Here is a 19,445-nt window from a genome sequence, read left to right on the forward strand (position 1 = left end):
GTTAACTTTTTAGCTAATGGTTTTCTAGAAGGAAAGGAACTGACGAAAGATTTAGCAAGAAAAATTATAAAAGAGAGTGCGCCTTACTATCATGGTCTACTGCACTTCCCAAGAGAACTCCACACATTCACCAATGGAACAAGCAGCAGACAACAACCATTGTAGGGTACTTACCAAGTTCCGAGCTCACGTCCCTTGAGGATCTCTAAGATTTCTTGTAGAAGCTCCAATCCTCTAATCTCGACCTCCACTCTATCATCGTGGAGTCGCTCACACCACAATGCAAGTCAACTGTTCTCGCACTCTCCCACACCCAAGCATAGAAGAGGCACATGCACTAGAATACTCTCTCTCTCTCTCTCTCTCTCTCTCTCTCTCTCTCTCTCACACACACACACACACACACACACACACACACACACACACAAGATAAGACAAGAGCTCTCATAGCACAAAGGGGGATTTTATCTTTTCATTATGAGAAATTGCCTTATACACAACTGACCCTTATTTAGACTTGGGTGCCCAAAACTTACTAACTAAAGCCTTGGCTGGCTAGCATCTCATAATGTACAACATTTATAGTGCTGTTACATAACACTTATTAATGTTCTCAATGGGAGGAGCATCTTTGTTAATCCAAAATAGGGTGGCATCACCACACACTATTCTTGTGACCATATATGTGTGCTGGTAGAGGTGGAGCCTTCCGTTTCTTGAAGCGAGAGCTGGACCTGTTGGTCCATCCCTTCCAAGATTTCTTCTAGGAATGTATCTGCATCTTTTGGCATGTCTAGCTGATCTAAGAATGATCTTGCTCCTTGGAGGTTTCAAACTCAAGGCGCCTTCTTTTGATGGGGCTAGGACTCTTTTCTTGCCTTTTCCTCTTTTCTACTTCCTTCGCTTGTTCCTCCAGACCAGGCTCTTGAGGTGCTGAGGTGGCTTCCTTGATTTCCTAAATGAAATCTCCATGTGGATGTGGTTGCTCCTCCTTTTTTGTTCAGCTGATGGAGGCAAATCTGGGAGTATCATATCATGCAGAGGTGAGAGGTTTTCGAATACTAAGACCATTGAGTTGGAAAGGGGGGTTTGGAGTATAAATTCTATTATTTATTGCTGGGCTTGTGGGACAACTTGTTCTTGAGGTACCTTTGGTATCGTAATATTACTAGCATGGCTTAGAATTTTGGGGAGGAGATAGGGGTTGTAGACCTTGGATTGGTGGGATCTAAGGTACTTCTCCATCTCTTTGTGCAGGTACCAAGCCTAATCATCTTCTTTCTCCTCATGCACACGAGCTATCTTGTGATGAAGGGAAATTTGGTTGTACCTATCCACCGGCTTGATTTGCATAATCATTGACATTGCATGATAGGCTGTCTCATCCACTTCTTTCTTTATGTTTTCATACTTTGCCGCCCCATTAGAATTGTAGAAGATTTTCTTTAGCATATCTTCTCCATATCTTCTACAGTCTGATTAATGTGGTGGAGATGTGTTGCGATGACGACTAGAGGTGGCAAGTGGAGGGCTTCTCTAATCATGTCTTCCATGATATGGATTTTCTCCTTGGATCCATCGGGCTTGGCGATGGTTCCTCTCTTTATGTTCTTGTCATATGTCTTGAGGTATTCTGCCACATAAGCACTGGTTGAAGGTTCTAGGGAGTATCTCAGCCATCCTTCCCAACCCCACTTTCTTCAACTTGTACTGCACATCTGTATCCTCCAAAATCTTGAGGCATTTTGGGTTGTGATATTGGAAGAGGAGGTTCCCTTACTCTATATGTGGACGTCCTGTTGGATCCTCATCCCATCCAGGTCCTTGGCATAGCGGCTAAGATAAGTCAATTTGATTCCTCTATGCCCCCTCTTCTTGCCTTTCGGTGACTTTAGTGTAGGATTTGGCTTTGTCTTCTTCTTCTTCTTTGCCATAGGAGATCCGGTGGTGCTTGCTGCTTGAGTGACAGCATGGGTCGAAGCTTCCTTTGGTGGATTTGGAAGCCATTTGAAATACAATCATAAGAGCATCAATCTCTTTTGGCTGGCAGGAGTTCAAGATCGCTTGGTACATGTGTGTGGTAGTTAGCTATGACACGGGGAGGTCAAAAACTTGAAACTGGCATCCAAAAAGTGAGAATTTCACGTTCTCTAGGTATTTTATGGCCTTGTTAGGGCATTTCATGACATGAAATACAACCTGGTTCATGGCGTAAAATGGTAGGTTTTTTTGAAGATGTGAAATTATGCAAGTAATCCTCTAAGGTGTGCATGTGTGATGGAAAGATGGTTAGTATGGTGAGCAGAAACATAAGTGCAGTGTGGACGTGAAATAGCAGAGTTAGCATTTCATGGCATGAAATGGTGAGGCGATCAGTGACTTGTGTTGGCTTTTATCTTTGAACTAGAACATAGATGTTTGAAGATGATGATGAACAAGAGAAAGGGCTAACAAATAGATAGAGTCCTTTCTTAGATATGAGATGTGTGTTTTTCATGACGTGACCCATTTCATAGCGTGAAAAGGTACTTGATCATGAAATAGCCGCGAGTATGGATCTCACGTCATGAAATAGCATATTGTTATTTCATGACTTGAGATCTCTTCCACAAATGTGATTGTGATCTCAAGCAATCACAAATAGTTCTTTCTCACGACTTGAGATCTCAATTTTCCATCAAGCAATCGAGTGTAGGATTTTGATTATAAGATGCAAAGTTAATTAGATCAATAATGCAAAAGTGGATGTTATTGCAAGCATGAGGAGAATCAATGAATTATTAAGCATGGTTGCAAGCATGATGAGAATCGATGAATCTTTAACGTGTCAATGCGTATGAGTCCCTACTTGAGGAATGGAAATGGGGAAGTGCTGGGGGCTGATGATGCACACATGATGAACACGATCTTCAGATCTTAGATGTAGAATTCAAAGGTCGATAGGATCAAAGTGCAAGAAAAGGGAAAGATTTTTTCTTTTTTGGCCCTGGCGGCCATCTTAATTGGGGATGCCACATGGTGAAATTTGATTCGCTAGACCTTGTTGACCATTTCACGGCATGAAAAACCCTAGCTCTTCACGACATGAAATGGTTTGTAGCGTTTCATAGCGTGAAATGCTACTAAGCTGAGGTTTTCATGGCTGAAGCGCTTTCCCTTATTCATGCAATTGGTGATACCCTAGATGGTCCTATATGCTCATTCAGTACAAGTCCAAAAAATATGCATGCATAGGAATAGATACTGAGCTCATGAAACATATAAACCTGTTTCATGGTGTGAAATGGTTTAGATTTTTCATGGCATGAAATGCTTAACCTTCTACCTTGTACCTATTGGAAATTGAAGTCGTTTCCTTGGTATCCAGGTAATCGTCCTTTGTCACCTTTCCCTTACCTTATTATTTCTAGGGGAACCAAAGTGGAACCTTAGAGCTTGTTGGTATTTGTTGTATCTTTGTGAACTTGTTGTTCTTCTTGTGCATGTGGGTCCACCTTTGTTTTACCTTTGTCTAGAACTTGGCCCCCCTTGATCTCCTTGGTTGGTGACATCATTATTGTAGGTTTTGCACTCTCTTGTCTATTCAGGTTAATTGTTTTCTTCCTCCATACTGATTTCTGTGTTGCCTTGACACATGATATAGCTGGGTCCTGATTTTGCTTGTGCCCTTGTCTCTTCTTTTATTTTTGAGGTAAACCCTGCACTTGATACTTTTGTTTCCTTTGGTAACCATACTTGCGAGGCTCCTTTGATAGTATCCCTGGGCGACTAGTATGTTTTTTCTCACCCACCTCTTTTGAATTCTTGATGGTGGCTCAGGCTCATTTGTGCTGCTGCTTCCTCTTGATGGGTTTGTTTCCTTGGCCCCTGCTTGTATCTCTATTGTGCTGCTTTGACACCCTTCAAGTGTTGACATTATCATAATAGCCTTGGGCCTTGAGCTGGGACTTTGGAATCCATAGTTTTGAGGTGTTGACATTATCATAATAGCCTTGGGTCTTCAGCTGGGACTTTGGAATCTATAGTTTTTTGGTTGGAGACATATAGTGCCCTTGCAACGATGGTGGTCCTCTTGAGTGGTGAGGTTTGTTAGAGGTCAATGGCTTTACCCTGGATTCTCCTAATTTTCTTGAGTGGTGAGGTTTGTTAGAGGTCAATGGCTTTACCCTGGATTCTCCTAATTTGCTTGTTACTGGCGTCTCCATGTTGCATTCAATTTCTTTCTTTTCTTTATTTAAGGGACTCCATAATGGAATGGTCAAGGGTCATTGTCTTGGTTGAGTTGCACTTTCCTTTCTTCTCATTGGATGGTACAATTGGTGCAGCATTTCGTGGCCCCATAATGTTGTAGTCAACTTGTGCTCCCAATCTATTCGACTGGCCTCTAAAGTCTTGGTCAAAATAGCACATAGAATCTTGTTGGTGCTCTTATCTTGGCCATTTTCCTATGGATATTAAGGTGATGACTTTACAATGTACTACAAGGAATCCCGTGAGTAAATGTTAAATCACCTCATTAATGAAATGTGAACCCCAATCACTGACTAATTCTAGTGGGCAACCAAATTTGGATATGATTTTCTCATACAAGAATTTAGCCATACTTCGAGCATTAGCTTTTTTAGAGGCTCTCACCTCTGCCCACTTGGTGAAATAATATGTGGCTACAATCACATATCAAGCTTGTGATGGATGCACCACTGGACTAGTGGGTCCAACAAAATCAATGTCCCATTTCTCAAAAGGTTGTCTCACTATTAAAGGGGTAAGTGGCATCTTATCTTTTTATTACAGAATGGTAAATCGTTGACATTCTTCACATCTCTCCATAAATTCTATGGCATCTCCAAACAATGTAGGCCACCATAGTCCTCCTTGAAGAACCTTGCGAGCTCTAACTTCTCTAGCAAAATGTTCTCTGATTATTCTCCGAACAATGTAGGCCACCATACTCCTGCTTGAAGAACCTTTCAAGCTATAACTTCTCTGCAGAATGTCCTCCGACTATTCCCGAGTGTGCTTCTTCCAATACCATAATAACGAATTCATTTTCTCGCACACATCTTCTGAGGATATCATCCTTACCCAACTTATATAGTTTTCTTGCAATTAGTTGATATGGTGCAACCAACTTAATAAGTCGACACATCTTATCCTTGTTCAAGGGCCGATCATGTGGAAAATCATAACCTAGGTATGCGGATATTTCCTCACTCCAATCAGGTACCATATCGATCGAGTATCGATCTTTAATAGACATGCATCTAGAAGGTCATCGTCCACACCAGTCTGCAAGTTCTCCATTTGGAATCCTTAACATATGGTTTGCCAAAACATGTTGTGACCCTTTCCTTACCATGACCATAAAGTCAAATTCTAAGAGGAAGATTAACCAACAGGTGATCATTCCCATGGTACATGGCTTGTTCACTAGATATAATAAGCCTTGATGATCCATAAAAAATACAAAGTTATCAATTGGCCAACAAGTGGGTGGTCTCAAAATTGGCGCACTAGTCAATGCCTGATCATATGCTTGTTGGCACTCTTCAACCCATTCAAAGACTGAGCAATATATACAATGACCTAGCGATTTTAGCATAGAATATAATGAATCTTTGATAGTAACCAACATATAAACCATTGTACACCCTTGTAGTTTGTTGGTGGGAATACTTCCAGAATCAACTTCACCTTACTCTCATCGTTGGAAATACCATTCTTAGACATAATGTGTCCCAATATAACACCGTGCTTGACCCAAAATTGGCATTTTAAAGGGTTTAAGGATATGCAATAAATCGACATCTCTGAAACACCTTCCTTAAACAAGCCAGATGTTCAGTCTATCGTGAGTGTGCACAAAGATCGTCAATGAATACCTTAAGCCACTCTTGCAAGTAGTCCTTAAAAGCTGTGCACATCAATTGTTGGAATGTTACAGGGGCATTAGTGAGGCCAAAAGGCATAACCTTATAAGCATAGGTCCCCCACATTGTGTTAAAGGTTGTCTTGTGTTGGTCCTTTGGTGCAATGAACACTTGGTTGTATCTCAAAAAACCATCTCCATTGACCTTTTTGAGATCAACACACACTCTAAGCTTCCCATTCTTTTTTGGCACGATCACGATTGGTGATAGCCAATGTGTGTGCTCAATCTTGTAGATGAAATCTATAGCTATGAGCTTATCAATTTCCTCCTTTACAATAGCTGCGTATTAGGATTCATTTGTTAAGGTTTTTTCCTGGATAGTCTCGATCCCTCTATGATCGGAATAGTGTGTTGAACCACCTTGGGTGGTACACCATTCATTTCAATATACTTCTAAGAAAAACAATCCTTGAACTCTTTTAAGAGAGAAATGAGATCATGTTCTTCAGCAGTAGCAGTCAAGTCATTAGCAATGTAGATAGGTTTGGGATCCTCCCCTGGCTCAGCAATGTCTCTCTTTAACTTTTGTTGGTCCATCGTAGAACATGGAATGGCCATTCTCCTTCACTTTTTTGGCTGTCAGTTGGACTACTTTCCACTCATCGATGGTGTAAGTTTTGAAATGGTCATGCACTGGGTGTAGGTCTAGCTCATCATCATCATCACCATCTTTTCAAGCCATCGCCTTCCTTGAAATGGTCGTGCAATGGGTGTAGGTCTAGCTCATCATCATCATCACCATCTTTTCAAGCCATCGCATTCCTTGCCTCTCTCGCTCGGCTTCAACCAGAGCCTTATTTCTTTTCCTTCTTCCAGTATTAGTAAGCTTAAGAGGATCAGGCTCTTGAAGAGTAGATTTCTCTTCTCATTTCCCTTCCAAGGTGATCTTAATCAACTCCTCACCCCAATTCTTAGAGAATTTGTCGTGCACCTTAGTGACCTCGCATCCATGGGTTTACTTCACAATAGGGTATTTCATCAAGCGATATACCTCTTTTTCATCTATCATTTCCTGAGGCGTTTAGTGTTATTGCGACCTTGCATCCTAGGCACTTCTGTGCTTGGGGCCTTATCTTCTATTTTCTCTTCCATGAGTTGCACATTCACCATGCACACTGAGGTAGTAGGAATGGTTCCCAATTCAACATGTTTTGTTGCTTTGGGGGGCAATACATCTATGGTGGCAAGTACATGCATCCAGTTTTAATTTTCACTAAAGTCCGGAGGTGGAAGCAATGCGTACATCTCAATCTCTTCCTCTTCACTTGAGCGTTCTTTAACTAGTTTGGCAGACTTGTAAGGATGTGGTTCGATCTGTTGTGATCGAATCACCACAACTCCTTCCATGGGGTATGCCTTCCACAAATGGGGATAGATCTTTAGAATTTGTGAATCCTTTTATATATATACTTGGTCTAATGCCCAATCGTGCACCACTTTGGCTTCCCTCATGAAGGGTCTGCCCAAGATAATATCATATGAATCTGGTTGGCATAAAGTCCATTACAAAAAATGTATGATGGTAATGGAACGAAAAGACTTAAGCTTAACGATTTTCAATAATCCCATTGGCTTTGAGGATGTTCCATCTACCATCTTAACGATTAGCTCCGCTCTTTCTAACTCTGGTTTTTCCTTATTTTCCCAGCATTTCTTGTGGCAATAATGCTCACACCCGCACTCCCATCTAGGATAGCAAGTGCTTGGTACCCATTATGGTGGATTGGAATTGTGGCATTTGTTTCATCATCGCCCGTCGCATAATACCTTCCCAATTGGTTGATGGGTATTTGGATGAATCTGGGTGCTTCCCTTTCCTTAGGCACTGAGTTTTTCTAAGCCAGAGGTGTCTGGCTCTCCTTTGTAGTGGTCATTGGGTTAATTCTTCCTTCTACCAATCCTTGGCATCTGCCCACTCTAGGTTCTCTGGTAAGTGAAGTATTCTTCCACGTATTTGTCTCATACTCAATCCTAGTGAATGAATGAATCGACAGTTCTTGATCTGCCTCTTCAAACATCCTTGCCATCAAATCACTATTAGTCCCTTCCTCTCGGACTCTTTTAGAATTGGAGTTGGCACATCTAACTTCCTTTCTCTTAGCAACTCATTCCGTGGATACAATGTATCTCTAGCCTTGTTAGCCCTCAACTTAGCTTCATGGTTGCGTTGACACTCCTCTACAAGGGCCTTAGCTTCTTTGAGCTTTCTTATTTCCTCCTCTGCATTCGGATATTCTCCAACACCCTTGGGGGTCGATTGTCTCTCTTTTGCGGTTCCCTGTGCTTGCTCATCTGGTCTTAGCAATAGATCGTCTCCTTGCTCCAATTGGGTGGAGCCAGTGTCAATGGTATCTTCCTCGGATCCATCTTGAGTTACGACCAAGGTGTCACCCTTGCCCACCTTTTTCTCTCTTCTCCTTCTCCCAACCTTAAAAGCTATAATACCTTATAGGTTTTTCCCTTTGTCCACCTATTTAGCTTGGGCGCGTGTCAGGACATTTACTGGAGTGATATTTCCAGGCTGCGCACTTATAGTCCTAATGGTGGTATCATGGTTATATGTAGAAGTGTTACCATTAGTGTGATAAGGGTAGTCCTTGATCAGATGATCAAACACCACACTTGACACAGGGAAGAGTTGGCAAGGTGTAGTCGAGTTTATGTCTTTTTGCATAGTGGGAGTTGGAGCTCTAGGAAGATGGAAGAAACAATGGTGGTTTCCCCTGTAGAGCGAGGCCAAAAGTGTTATGGGGTCTACTGCACCTCCCAAGAGAACTCCCCACATTCACCAATGGAACAAGCCAGACAACAACCATCGTAGGTTAATTACCAAGTTCCGAGCTCACGTACCTTGAGGCTCTCCAAGCTTGCTTGTAGAAGCTCCAATCCTCCAATCTCCACCTCCACTCTATCATCACCGCAGAGTTGCTCACACCGCAATGCAAGTCAACCAGCATCTCACTCTCCCACACCTAAGCATAGAAGAGGCACATGCACTTGAGTACACTCTCTCTCTCTCACACACACATACACAAGACAAGACAAGAGCTCTCATAACACAAAGGGGGATTGTGTCTTTTCATTATGAGAAATTTCCTTATATACATCTAGCCCTTATTTAGACTTGGGTGCCCAAAACTTACTAACTAAAGCCTTGGCTGGCCAGTATCTCATAGTGTACACTCTCTCTCTCTCTCACACACATACACAAGACAAGACAAGAGCTCTCATAACACAAAGGGGGATTGTGTCTTTTCATTATGAGAAATTTCCTTATATACATCTAGCCCTTATTTAGACTTGGGTGCCCAAAACTTACTAACTAAAGCCTTGGCTGGCCAGTATCTCATAGTGTACAACATTTATAGTGCCATTACATAACACTTATTTATGTCCTCAATGGGAGGAGCATCTTTGTTAATCCAAAATGGGATTAACACTTACCAACTTATTACCGGAACTCTTTATAGAAGAGGTAAGGATGATATTCTTAGATGCTGCCCACAGGAGGATGAATATCTCATGATCATGGAACACGCACACAAGGGGGTAGCAGGGGGACATTTTGCGATAGAAATCACAACCAGGAAAATATTCCACTTGGGGTACTGGTGTGGCCAATGCTTTTCAAAGATTTTGTACTATTTGTCAAAGGATGTGACGAGTGCCAACGTTGTGCAAAGCCATAAAAGAAGGACATGATGCCCTGCATCATGTCAAAGTCAATCAATCTTTTGAAAAATGAGGCTTACATTTCATTGGCCCTATCAACCCTACTACACGTGACACACAAGCATGCTTCATCATTATTGTCACAGGGCGATTGCTAAGTTTCTCTATGAGAATATCATTACCCATTTTGGATGTCCATTTGAGCTAGTGAGTAATCAAGGTAAGCATTTCATCAACGATGTAATAAAAATTCTCACTAACACATTCATGATCACACATTGTAAGTCGATGCCATATTACCCACATAGGCAAACAGCCAAGTGGAACACTAAACTATCACCATGTGCGATCTAGGTAGGACTTTTGTCTTTTAGTGATGGATTCTTGGGACCTTAGCCTTGATCGCCATGAGATGGGATTGCCAACATGCAACCAACATCAACTTCGTGAATCTTTATTGACATATTCCAAGGACGAAATCTGCATCAGGAAGGGAGGTATGTTAACCCTTGCTGGAGATCTCTATGGCGTCGATGCCGGCCACCACATCATTTTCACCACCTTTGGGCCACAGGTGTCGGAATGTACGGAATTCACTTGAAAACCATGCTTTGTATATTTTACGTGTGTGCTCGTCGCTTGTATATTAAAAGCGTACCCCGAGATTTTAGGTGGAGAGTGCTAGCTTTAGAATAGGTGGTTACACTAGCTAGATTGGCCAAATGAGCTTGAGGACTCCACTTTTAACTTCGGCCGCCCAAGAGTGTGAATCCTAGAGGTCATTTATAAAACCTAAAATGTAACTCTCATGACTCATTCTTTTATGCTAATTCAATAGAGTGCTCTTCTTCTCTATCTACTATCTTATGCTATTGCTTTCTTGCTTGTGTGAGATCTTATGTGTGTTTGCTTGCTTGCATGTGAGAGAGTGAGTGTGAGAGAGTAAGTTGTAAAAAGAAGGGTCGAGCTTCCTTTGGAGTGCGGTGGTAGTGTGGAGCTTCTGAGTGCCACGGTTGCACGGCGGCAACGTCTCCTATGAGAATCCTGAGCACAAGTATTCACACACACAAGGTGAGTGTGGTGACACACCTTGCCCATGTAATTGTGAGATAGGTCATGGGATATTAGCTTCTCAGTTAAGCTGTTTTATGCTCCCAAGTGTGGTTGGGAAAATGCCCACGACATTGGTTTATTCATGCACTCTTTCTATGGTGCAAGGGCTTTCCAATGTGTTTACTTGTATGCATTGTAGTTAGCACCTTATAACACAACCTTTACCAAATCACCACCAACAAAAGCCTTCATACAAGAAGACTTGTTGAGAAGGGATCATGAAACTTGCTGAGAGTAAAAGGCAGTGCATACCCTAAGCTTGCAACCAAAAGTACTGTGGGCCTTTTCGAGTGATCGAGAAATCTTTCAAGTTGGCATTGCCTAGTCATTGGCACATACACAAAGCTTTTCTAGCAAGTGATTATGTGGTGTGGTGTGATTAGAGAGTGATTAGTATTAAAAGTAAGCTCTAGATTTGAGAAACTCCTCATGATTAGAGAGTGATTAGTATTAAAAGTAAGCTCTAGATTTGAGAAACTCCTCAGGAGAGGTAGGTAGCTTGTGCATTGCTACCCTACGCACCGAACAATGCACAACCCTACGTTATCAAAGCAGCTTCCTGAAGACGCAAACCTTAGTTTTGCAAGCTAAGCGAGAAAGAGAAAAAAAATGAGCGTCGAGTGCATCAATTTGGAGAACTCAAAGGCGCATAAGAGCTCCTCTGGCAAGTAGCAGCATTCCTGAAGAGAAAAGGCAGGGCTTCCTCTGTAGAGCAGAGCATGAGAGCGGAGCCGAGAAGCAAGTCGGCCGGCTGAACAGGCAGTATAGCACGCACAGCTCAGAAGCGCAAGAAGGCGGGCACGGGTGAAGAAAGAAAATAAGGTCGAGCAATTAAAATATAAAAGAAAATCTAAACCATATTCCCTACAAGAGATTGTTCACATGGGTGCACTTATATAGGCTCTTACACTAAGGTAATATTCACTTGGACTTAATCAAAGCATATTGCTACACTTCTAGGCTCTTACACTAAGGTAATATTCACTTGGGCTTCATCAAAGCAGATTGCTACACCAACATGGATCTTTACAACGTCATCATTGACAAAATATTTTCACTTACTCAATGCTACTTCTTCTACTGATGCATGTGCTTGATTGAATGCAAAATGATGGCTTGACCACCACAATCTTATCGAACAAGAAACTTGGGTGCTCAAAAAATTCCTTCAAGTCACCAATTGTAACCTCATAAAAGAGAGTATTATATCGAATAGAAAGTGTCTTTGATGAAGGTTCAGGGGAAATAAGAACACAGGAAGGCACCTATTCTGAGAGAATAACAAAAGCAGATAACAAACAAAAGATGCCCAAGAGTCTAGCACATTAAACATTTATGATTATTCAATATAGTTTTAAATAACAACGTGGTAATTAAAACACATATTATAATGAGCACTTATTACTAAAGTGACACAAACTTACTAGGAGACTTGAAGACATAATCCACAAATTTTATCAATCATGCCAATATCGCACGTGCATGCACACACACACACATACATATATACCATATATGTGTGTGTGTGTGTGTGTGTGTGTGTGTGTGTGTGTGTAGGAGTAGAAGTATTGGCAATTCCCGTTGTATACATATATATATATATATGTAGGAGTAGAAGTATTCGCAATCCCCATTGTAGACTGTCCCACCTTTATCATTGTCCTGAGTACTCGATCTTGCACATCCAACTCCTTCAAGATTTATTTTTTTGACCTTCAAGCACCTCTTTTTCTTCTGGCTATGGTTTAAGATATTCTCCATGGTTGAGATCTCTATTGGTAGTGGTTCATCTCCACAAGAACTCTCCTTGGCCACTCACTTCCTTGGTTTTCTTCTTTTCTTTTTCTTTTGTTTGCTTTTTGAGGTTTGTCAATCTAGTGAATTGGCTTGTTTTCAAATGACTACTTTTTCTCATTGTCTTTGTGATCTTGTCATTCCTTTATGGCCAATCTCTTTGCGTATTTCATCTTGGTGGCACTTTTTCTATACTACACAACATCCTATGCAACCTCGTGAAGCACACGAAGACAACTTGGTATTCTCCCATGGGTGGAATCCTTGCTAGTAGTGGTTCCTTCTCCACCAAAACTCTCCTTGGTTGTTCATTGGTTTGCTTCTTTTGTTTCCTCATATGTTTTTGTTTTTGCTTCTTTTCTAGTTTTTCCGTTGTCTTTTGAATTGGCTTGTTCCTCATATGTTTCTACTTGTTCTTGTTCCCTTTGTATTCTTTACATCATTTTTACTCTCTTTCCATGTAGCATCTTGTGTCTCTATATTAACATCAGACATCTGCGGATGCCCTTAACTTTTATTTTTGCGATGCCAATGAACCAATACCAACCACATTGGCCAATTTATAGAGAATACTAGTTGGGAACCCATGCTTCGCACATCTTTTGAGACTTCCAAAATCAAATTCTACCCAAACCTCCTCAAACTTCCTTCTCCTCTTCCCGAACCTCCAAATTCTTGTCACGTGGCAGCTTTGTGAAACTCTTCCTTAAGATAATATAGACAATAGAGATGGTTCTCTTGCTCCTCAGCCTAACATTGAGATTGCTAAAGTGTAAAAGGCCACAAACATCAAAAAAGGCCCCTTCACCTGCAAGGAAATTTGTTCACATCATGACAGCCATGTTAAAATGAGCAAACCATACCTTCACATGTGGCCAAGCCTTGCACAAGTTGAAGAAAATAGGAGAAAATGATAAATGCACATAATGGCACCGGCAACTTACTTAAAAGTCAACTGCCTAAAGAATTAAAAAATGCTTAGGCTGAATCTGAGTGAAAAGGGATACTCAGTTCAAGAAAGTGCCTAAGACACACACTTCCATGATTAGTCATACATATACCACAAAAATTTTCCTGCACCAACTTTAGTTCAACCCTGTCGATCATTTTCGTTGTCTCAGCTATTTTACTTAGGAGTGTTGAGCTGATTCAAACTTGAATGTTCATGAAGAAGAGACGTTGAGGGGGGTAAAAGAGAAGATGAAAATTGAAGGGGAGAGAGAGATCCTTTAATTCTCTTTTTGTCCTGAGACCTTTCCAACATGTGTCCTAGAAAAGAGGTTGAGGGGAGGGTAGGGGGGAGAGATTCTCTTATCATCCTGTGACCTTTTGTACACCATACGAAGGCCTATGGTCAAGTGTCAGAATAACTAAGTAGGTGGCCTGGGACTCATACAAAATAGGTCCGTGTGCAGGTCTAGCAGGGAGCATCTCTCGTAGAAGAAAAACAACCTCGAACTCCCTCTCCCCCCCGCCCCCCCCCCCCCCCCCCCCCAAAAAGAAAAAGAAAAGAAAGAGTTAAAACTAAAACACACGTGGCACACACACACAGTCCCTCACCCCTTTTCCAACTCTGCTTTCCTCTCCCTCTCATTACCTGCCTGTGTAATCCCAAGTACACACCCCTCCTACTTACACGAGATATAAAGAAGCATGAGAAGGAATGCATGAGTGAATCTGATAAAGTTACCTTCAAGTTTCAGCCACTGTGACAGTACAGGTACAAGAGCAAGAGGAAAACCATCATACAAATAGAAAGTACGAGAATTTAAGAGAGAAAGCAAGAGCACACAAACTGCAAAACCAAGGAAACCATGACTATATTCTGTAACTCTCTCCTCCACTATGTCATGTCCATGTACAAGAAACTTCTTGGATTCCAACCAACCCTTGCAAAATTTCAACATAGTGGCTCTTGATGTTTTGCTTGCATGATGAAACGTCAAGTATATACCTTACCACGAAGCAACAAGCCTTGAAATGAGTACAACAGAACCTTAATTGAAACCTAGCAGGACAGCTAAAACCGGGACGCAACCGCATTCACCTTCAGAGGACGGCTCTCCACTTGCCGACCATCTAAGGCTTCAGTAGCAGCTTTCATTTCATCCACACCTGACATGGCAACAACCCCGAAGCCTCTGGACCTTCCACTTTCTTGATCACGCAAAACTCTGGCTTCTAATACAGTGCCATACTTGCTAAACAGCTGCTGAAGGCTAGCATCATCTATTGACAAAGCCAAGTTGCCCACAAATAACCTATTTAAGCTGGAAGGCTGTGGGGATCCATACATTGGGCCTGACCTAGAACTGATGTTGCTTGGCTGGGGTTTCACCCTGGCATTACTTGGGCTTCCATAGCTTGGGACAGGATCCGTTTTAACATAGCTTGGGCTGCTGTAGCTAGGAGGAGACTCAACAGAACTGAGGGAAGGCACATTGCTTCCGTTGCTTGGGGTTGACTGAGTACCACCATGGCTTGGGACAGGATCCGTTTTAACATAGCTTGGGCTGCTGTAGCTAGGAGGAGACTCAACAGAACTGAGGGAAGGCACATTGCTTCCGTTGCTTGGGGTTGACTGAGTACCACCATGGCTTGGGGCAGTTTGCATGCTGGAATAGCTTGAGGCTGTTTGGGTGCTACCATAGTTTGGAGCTGGTGGGGTGCTGCCATAGCCCGGGGATGACTTGGTGCTGGCATAACCGGTGGATGATTGAGTAGACTTGTCAAAGCTTGAGGTGGACTGAGTGCCATAGCTTGGGCCAGACTGAGTACTTGTGTTGCCATAAATAGGGTCAGACTGAGTGCTGCTCTTGCCAAATACTGGGGCGGGGTGGGCACTGTTGTTGTTGCCATAGCTTGAACCAGACTGACTGAACGCCTGGGGAATGTTGGAGGCATAGCTTGGAGTTGCCTGGGGACTGTTGTTAGCAAAGCTTGGGGCCACCTGTGTGCTGCTGTTTCCGTAGCTCTCAGCTGGCTGTGCACCATAGCTACGTACTGGGTCCGTGCTGCTGTTACTATAACTCGGTGCCACGGGTGAGCTGCTGCTACCATAGCTGGGGGCCAACGGTGTGCTGCTGTTACTGTAGCTTGGGACTGACAGTGTGTTGCTGTTACTGTAGCTTGGAGCCGATGGTGGGGTGCTGCTACCATAGACAGGGGCCGACTGTCTGTTGGTGTTGCCGTAACTTGGGGTAGACTGAGTGCCACTATAGCTTGGAGCTGGCTGGGCACTGTCATAACTGCTTCCATAGCTTGGAACAGATTGAGTACCAGGTTGGGTACTGCTGTAACCTGGGGTAGTACCATAGCTTGGTGCAGACTGGGTGCTGCCAGAACTAGGGGCAGGGCGAGTGCTACCAGCGCTTGGGGATAAGGTACTGCCAGAGCCAGGGTCGGATGGGGCAGTGCCATATCCTGCTGGTGCTGATCGGGTACTCCCATAGGTATATTGGGTGCTGCCATAGCCAGGTTCAGATTGGGTGGTGCTGCTGCCATAGGCAGGGGCCGTTTGGATGCCACCAGCATTAGCGCCTCCATACCTAGGGGCAGTTTCGGTGCTGTCAATATTCACGCCTCCATAGCTTGGCCGAGAGTCAGTGACAGAAGGGCGGGACTGAGTTCCATAACTTCTACGGGGTTGGAAATCAGACACTGACCTGTTGCTACTGTTGTTCCGGCTGGAGTAGCTGGGCCGATTCCGCCTGCTCCCATACTCTCGCTCATGCGGCCGCTTCTCCACAAAGTCCATCCTGATGCAATGACCCCTGAACTTGTACCCATCAAGCCTAACAATGGCCATGCAGGCCTCTTGCTTCGTCCCAAACTCGACAAAACCGCCGATACCCTGCGAATTGAGCTCGGGGTCATCTGTAAATTCGAGAGATTCTACGGTAACATTGATGCCGGTGAACCATTCCAAAAGCTCGCTATGTTTGCAGTTAGGGGGAAGGTTCCATAGCTTGAGCTTCTTGCCTACAGGGATGCCTTCAACGTAGGGTATTTTGTAAAAGTCCGGGTCGAGGGCGAGGATGGCATGCCTCTTTACTGTTCTGCGAGATACGACAGAGAGCACGCTGATGAACCTTGCAGAGGGCGGGACTGCTTGCAAGGAGAATGAACGGCCTGCAGCAGCATGATGAAGGGTGCAAGTAGAAGGGAAGGAAGACCTGAATACGATTGCTCTGGCAAGGCCGCTCTCTGAAGGTCGGGTAGACACCAGTGAGGGGGACGCACAGGTGTAGGCAGAGGCAGCCATGGCTTGTGAATTTAACCCCCACAGCTCCACAGAAATATCTGTAGAGATTCTCACGCTAGGGTTCTGGGCTTTTGATTTTTGCCCTTTTTTCTCACGATAGGGTTCTCGTGATCTACCACCATGGTTCGAAGTGTGGATTTAAAATTTAATATCGTAAATCCACAAATACAATGTTAAATAACATGTCCATCTGTCCAAAAATCTATGTCCATCAAATCTCTCTTTGCATCTCTCTCTCTCTTTGCATCACATAGCTCATCAAATCTCTCTTGGTGTAATTTCTACGTAATCATCCACCTCTATGTAATCATCCACCGCAGAGCTCCATTCTATGTAATCATCCACCACAAGCTCCTTTAAAATCTTCAGGGGGGACTCGCCGCTCTTAAAGGAAAACCCCCATATCAAATGGTACTAAAAAATAGGTCTATATACATGGTTTTTAGGACATACTCTTTCTTGTATATACATTCTGGCAACTATTGTGAATGTAAAATTGTAAATAGCCTGATTTAAAATAGGTCTCTTGGTAAACTCATGTGATATCATACATTTTTTTCATGTGATCTCAAAATCAAATCCCTTCGCCTATGATATCTCTTCTGATGGGGAACAACTAGACATACTTGGAAGGTAGGAATAGATTAGGATCATTTCACTATAGAATCTGTTAAACGTCTATTGGGGAACAACTATGCAAACTTGCAAGGCGGGGACAAATTAGGATGAGTTCACTAAAGAATCAAAAGGGCAACTCAAGGGGATCACTCTATAAAGCACGTCCATGTGCAAGCACACATTTAAAATACTCCTATTTTTAATTTTTGTGTTTGGGTTTTGAATCCCTCTATGGTTGTTGTAAGAACCACCTCTCGATGTCTCTCTCTCACTCATTGACATGCAACTCAGGGTCGGTAAATGATCTCTTCTATGTCTCTCTCTAGAGGATGAGGAGGTAGACAAGCGAAGGAGTCAGGGAGGGAACAAGGGGTAGGCTAATGGAGCATGGGTACATGATGACATACATGTAGACAAAACCACCAATGTGCATAGAATAGATGAAGGAGGTGCACTTTTTGGTCCTACAAAATAGGACAAACTTAGAAGATTGAGGTTGATTCAATAATTGACGTTGATGCATCAATTACTAAATATGTATACAAGATAGTTTAGTGGATATATATGTTTTGGGCCTTTGAAAGCTTTGGTTCTTTCTTTTCATGATTGAAGTATACGTTCTTAAAATGAACTACTTAATAATCTATTTACCTAAGACACCTTTAGATTGGTTCTTTCTTTTCATAATTGAAGTATACGTTCTTAAGATGAACTACTTAATAATCTATTTACCTTAGACACCTTCATATTGGTTTTTTCTTTTCATAATTGAAGTAGTTCTTAAAATGAACTAGACACCTTCAAATTTAATACAAAACCTTCTTACAAGCTATATTTCTACTTTGATGAGTTTTGAATTACATATGGTTGTTCGTGGTCTTTCGATCATGTAGGATCATGTTTAAGACTTGAGCTTAATTTGCCTTTGCGAAACATGTGTCATTTGGTTCTTCGTCGTAGAGCCGCAAAAGAAGCCACTTCTCATGTGGGTGTGCTAGCCCATCTTCCACATCCTCTCCCCGTTACCACACCCATGGCTATCGGAGTGACGGTAGAACTTCAATCACCTTGATGAGGTGAGGAGAAGGTGGTGGCATACACTACTCACAAGAGGTGGGTGAATCTCATGAGAGGGAGAGAACTACACTCAATCATATCCATGCAAGCAACGATCAAACCATACCATAGATGGCAAAGCCCCACATCCATGTAATCATGTGAAAGCAAGCTTTGATGGGGTTGATCCCAAAGCATGCATACATATAGCACAAGCAGGGAGAGCTCACAAGTATTCTATTGCAAGGAAATTAATGTCTATTGCTTAATGTCAAAATTGACTTATATACAAATGGACACTTGGCCAACAAAACTTAAAACTTAGTCTAGGCCACTATTTCTAGCCTTGAGCAACTATATACACGAATTTTGTCATTTCCCTTTTTGTCGTTAAGAACATGGTAAGGTCGCTTCCTAAATTCTAGTGTTTTCTTACAAAAGATAGGGTTCTATTAGACGAGCGCAGAAAAACCATGTTAACTGGCGGAGGTGACAAGCTTCCTAATGGTGACCGCATCCTTGTGTCACCAAGCTCGAGTAGTGAAGAAGTTGCTAATTCCGGAGAGGTGTGGATAGTCAAAAATGTAGTTGGTGGTGAGAGACCTCGAGATAGACTTTGGTTGGCCCCCTTGAGACACGAAGCTTATCAAAGGCTACATGTGGTGTAGTGTTGGTGTAGAAATGATTAATATGAGGCCACATCTCTAGGGTTGTGAGGCTCGTACAAGAAAAGAGGGCCCACGGCTTGGATTTAGGTTCATACACTAAGACCATCATCATTTGATTGGCTATGACCGATGGTTGTTCAAAATTCTTGGGCATGGCAATGTATGGTTCTCGAATCTCGTGGTGGTACTGGGCTTCATTGCTACTTATTGCATCTGTGGTAGTGAGGTTTTGTTGTGATAGTGAAGATAGTCAAAGAAGAGTCAAATGGAAACCAGAGAAGGAGATTGAAGATATGGGAGGTTTTGGCACATTCGAAAGGGATAGAAG

General features: G+C 42.6%; 1 protein-coding gene across 1 annotated transcript; it reads right to left on the reverse strand.

Moving 5' to 3' along the window:
• Positions 1 to 14,307: 14,307 nt before the first annotated feature.
• On the reverse strand, positions 14,308 to 16,888 carry LOC147628714 (uncharacterized). Its single transcript, XM_086813945.1, has 2 exons — positions 16,177 to 16,888; positions 14,308 to 16,059 (listed from the first exon to the last, which is right to left on the reverse strand). Exons 1-2 carry the CDS (start codon positions 16,773 to 16,775, stop codon positions 14,532 to 14,534), a joined length of 2,127 nt encoding a protein of 708 aa, XP_086670071.1. The 5' UTR covers positions 16,776 to 16,888; the 3' UTR covers positions 14,308 to 14,531.
• Between the last annotated feature and the right edge of the window lie 2,557 nt (positions 16,889 to 19,445).

This window comes from Cibotium barometz, chromosome 19 (genome assembly GCF_041138505.1).
Source record: "Cibotium barometz isolate CiBa-2024 chromosome 19, ASM4113850v1, whole genome shotgun sequence".
Lineage (NCBI taxonomy): Eukaryota > Viridiplantae > Streptophyta > Polypodiopsida > Cyatheales > Cibotiaceae > Cibotium > Cibotium barometz.

Bases quoted from the DNA above. Each gene is read 5' to 3' on its own strand.
- LOC147628714 (XM_086813945.1), bottom strand. From the start codon at position 16,775: ATGGCTGCCTCTGCCTACACCTGTGCGTCCCCCTCACTGGTGTCTACC. The intron at 16,060-16,176 runs GTCAGTGTCTGA...AACTGCCCCTAG, and splicing joins CGGAACAACAGTAGCAACAG to GTATGGAGGCGCTAATGCTG.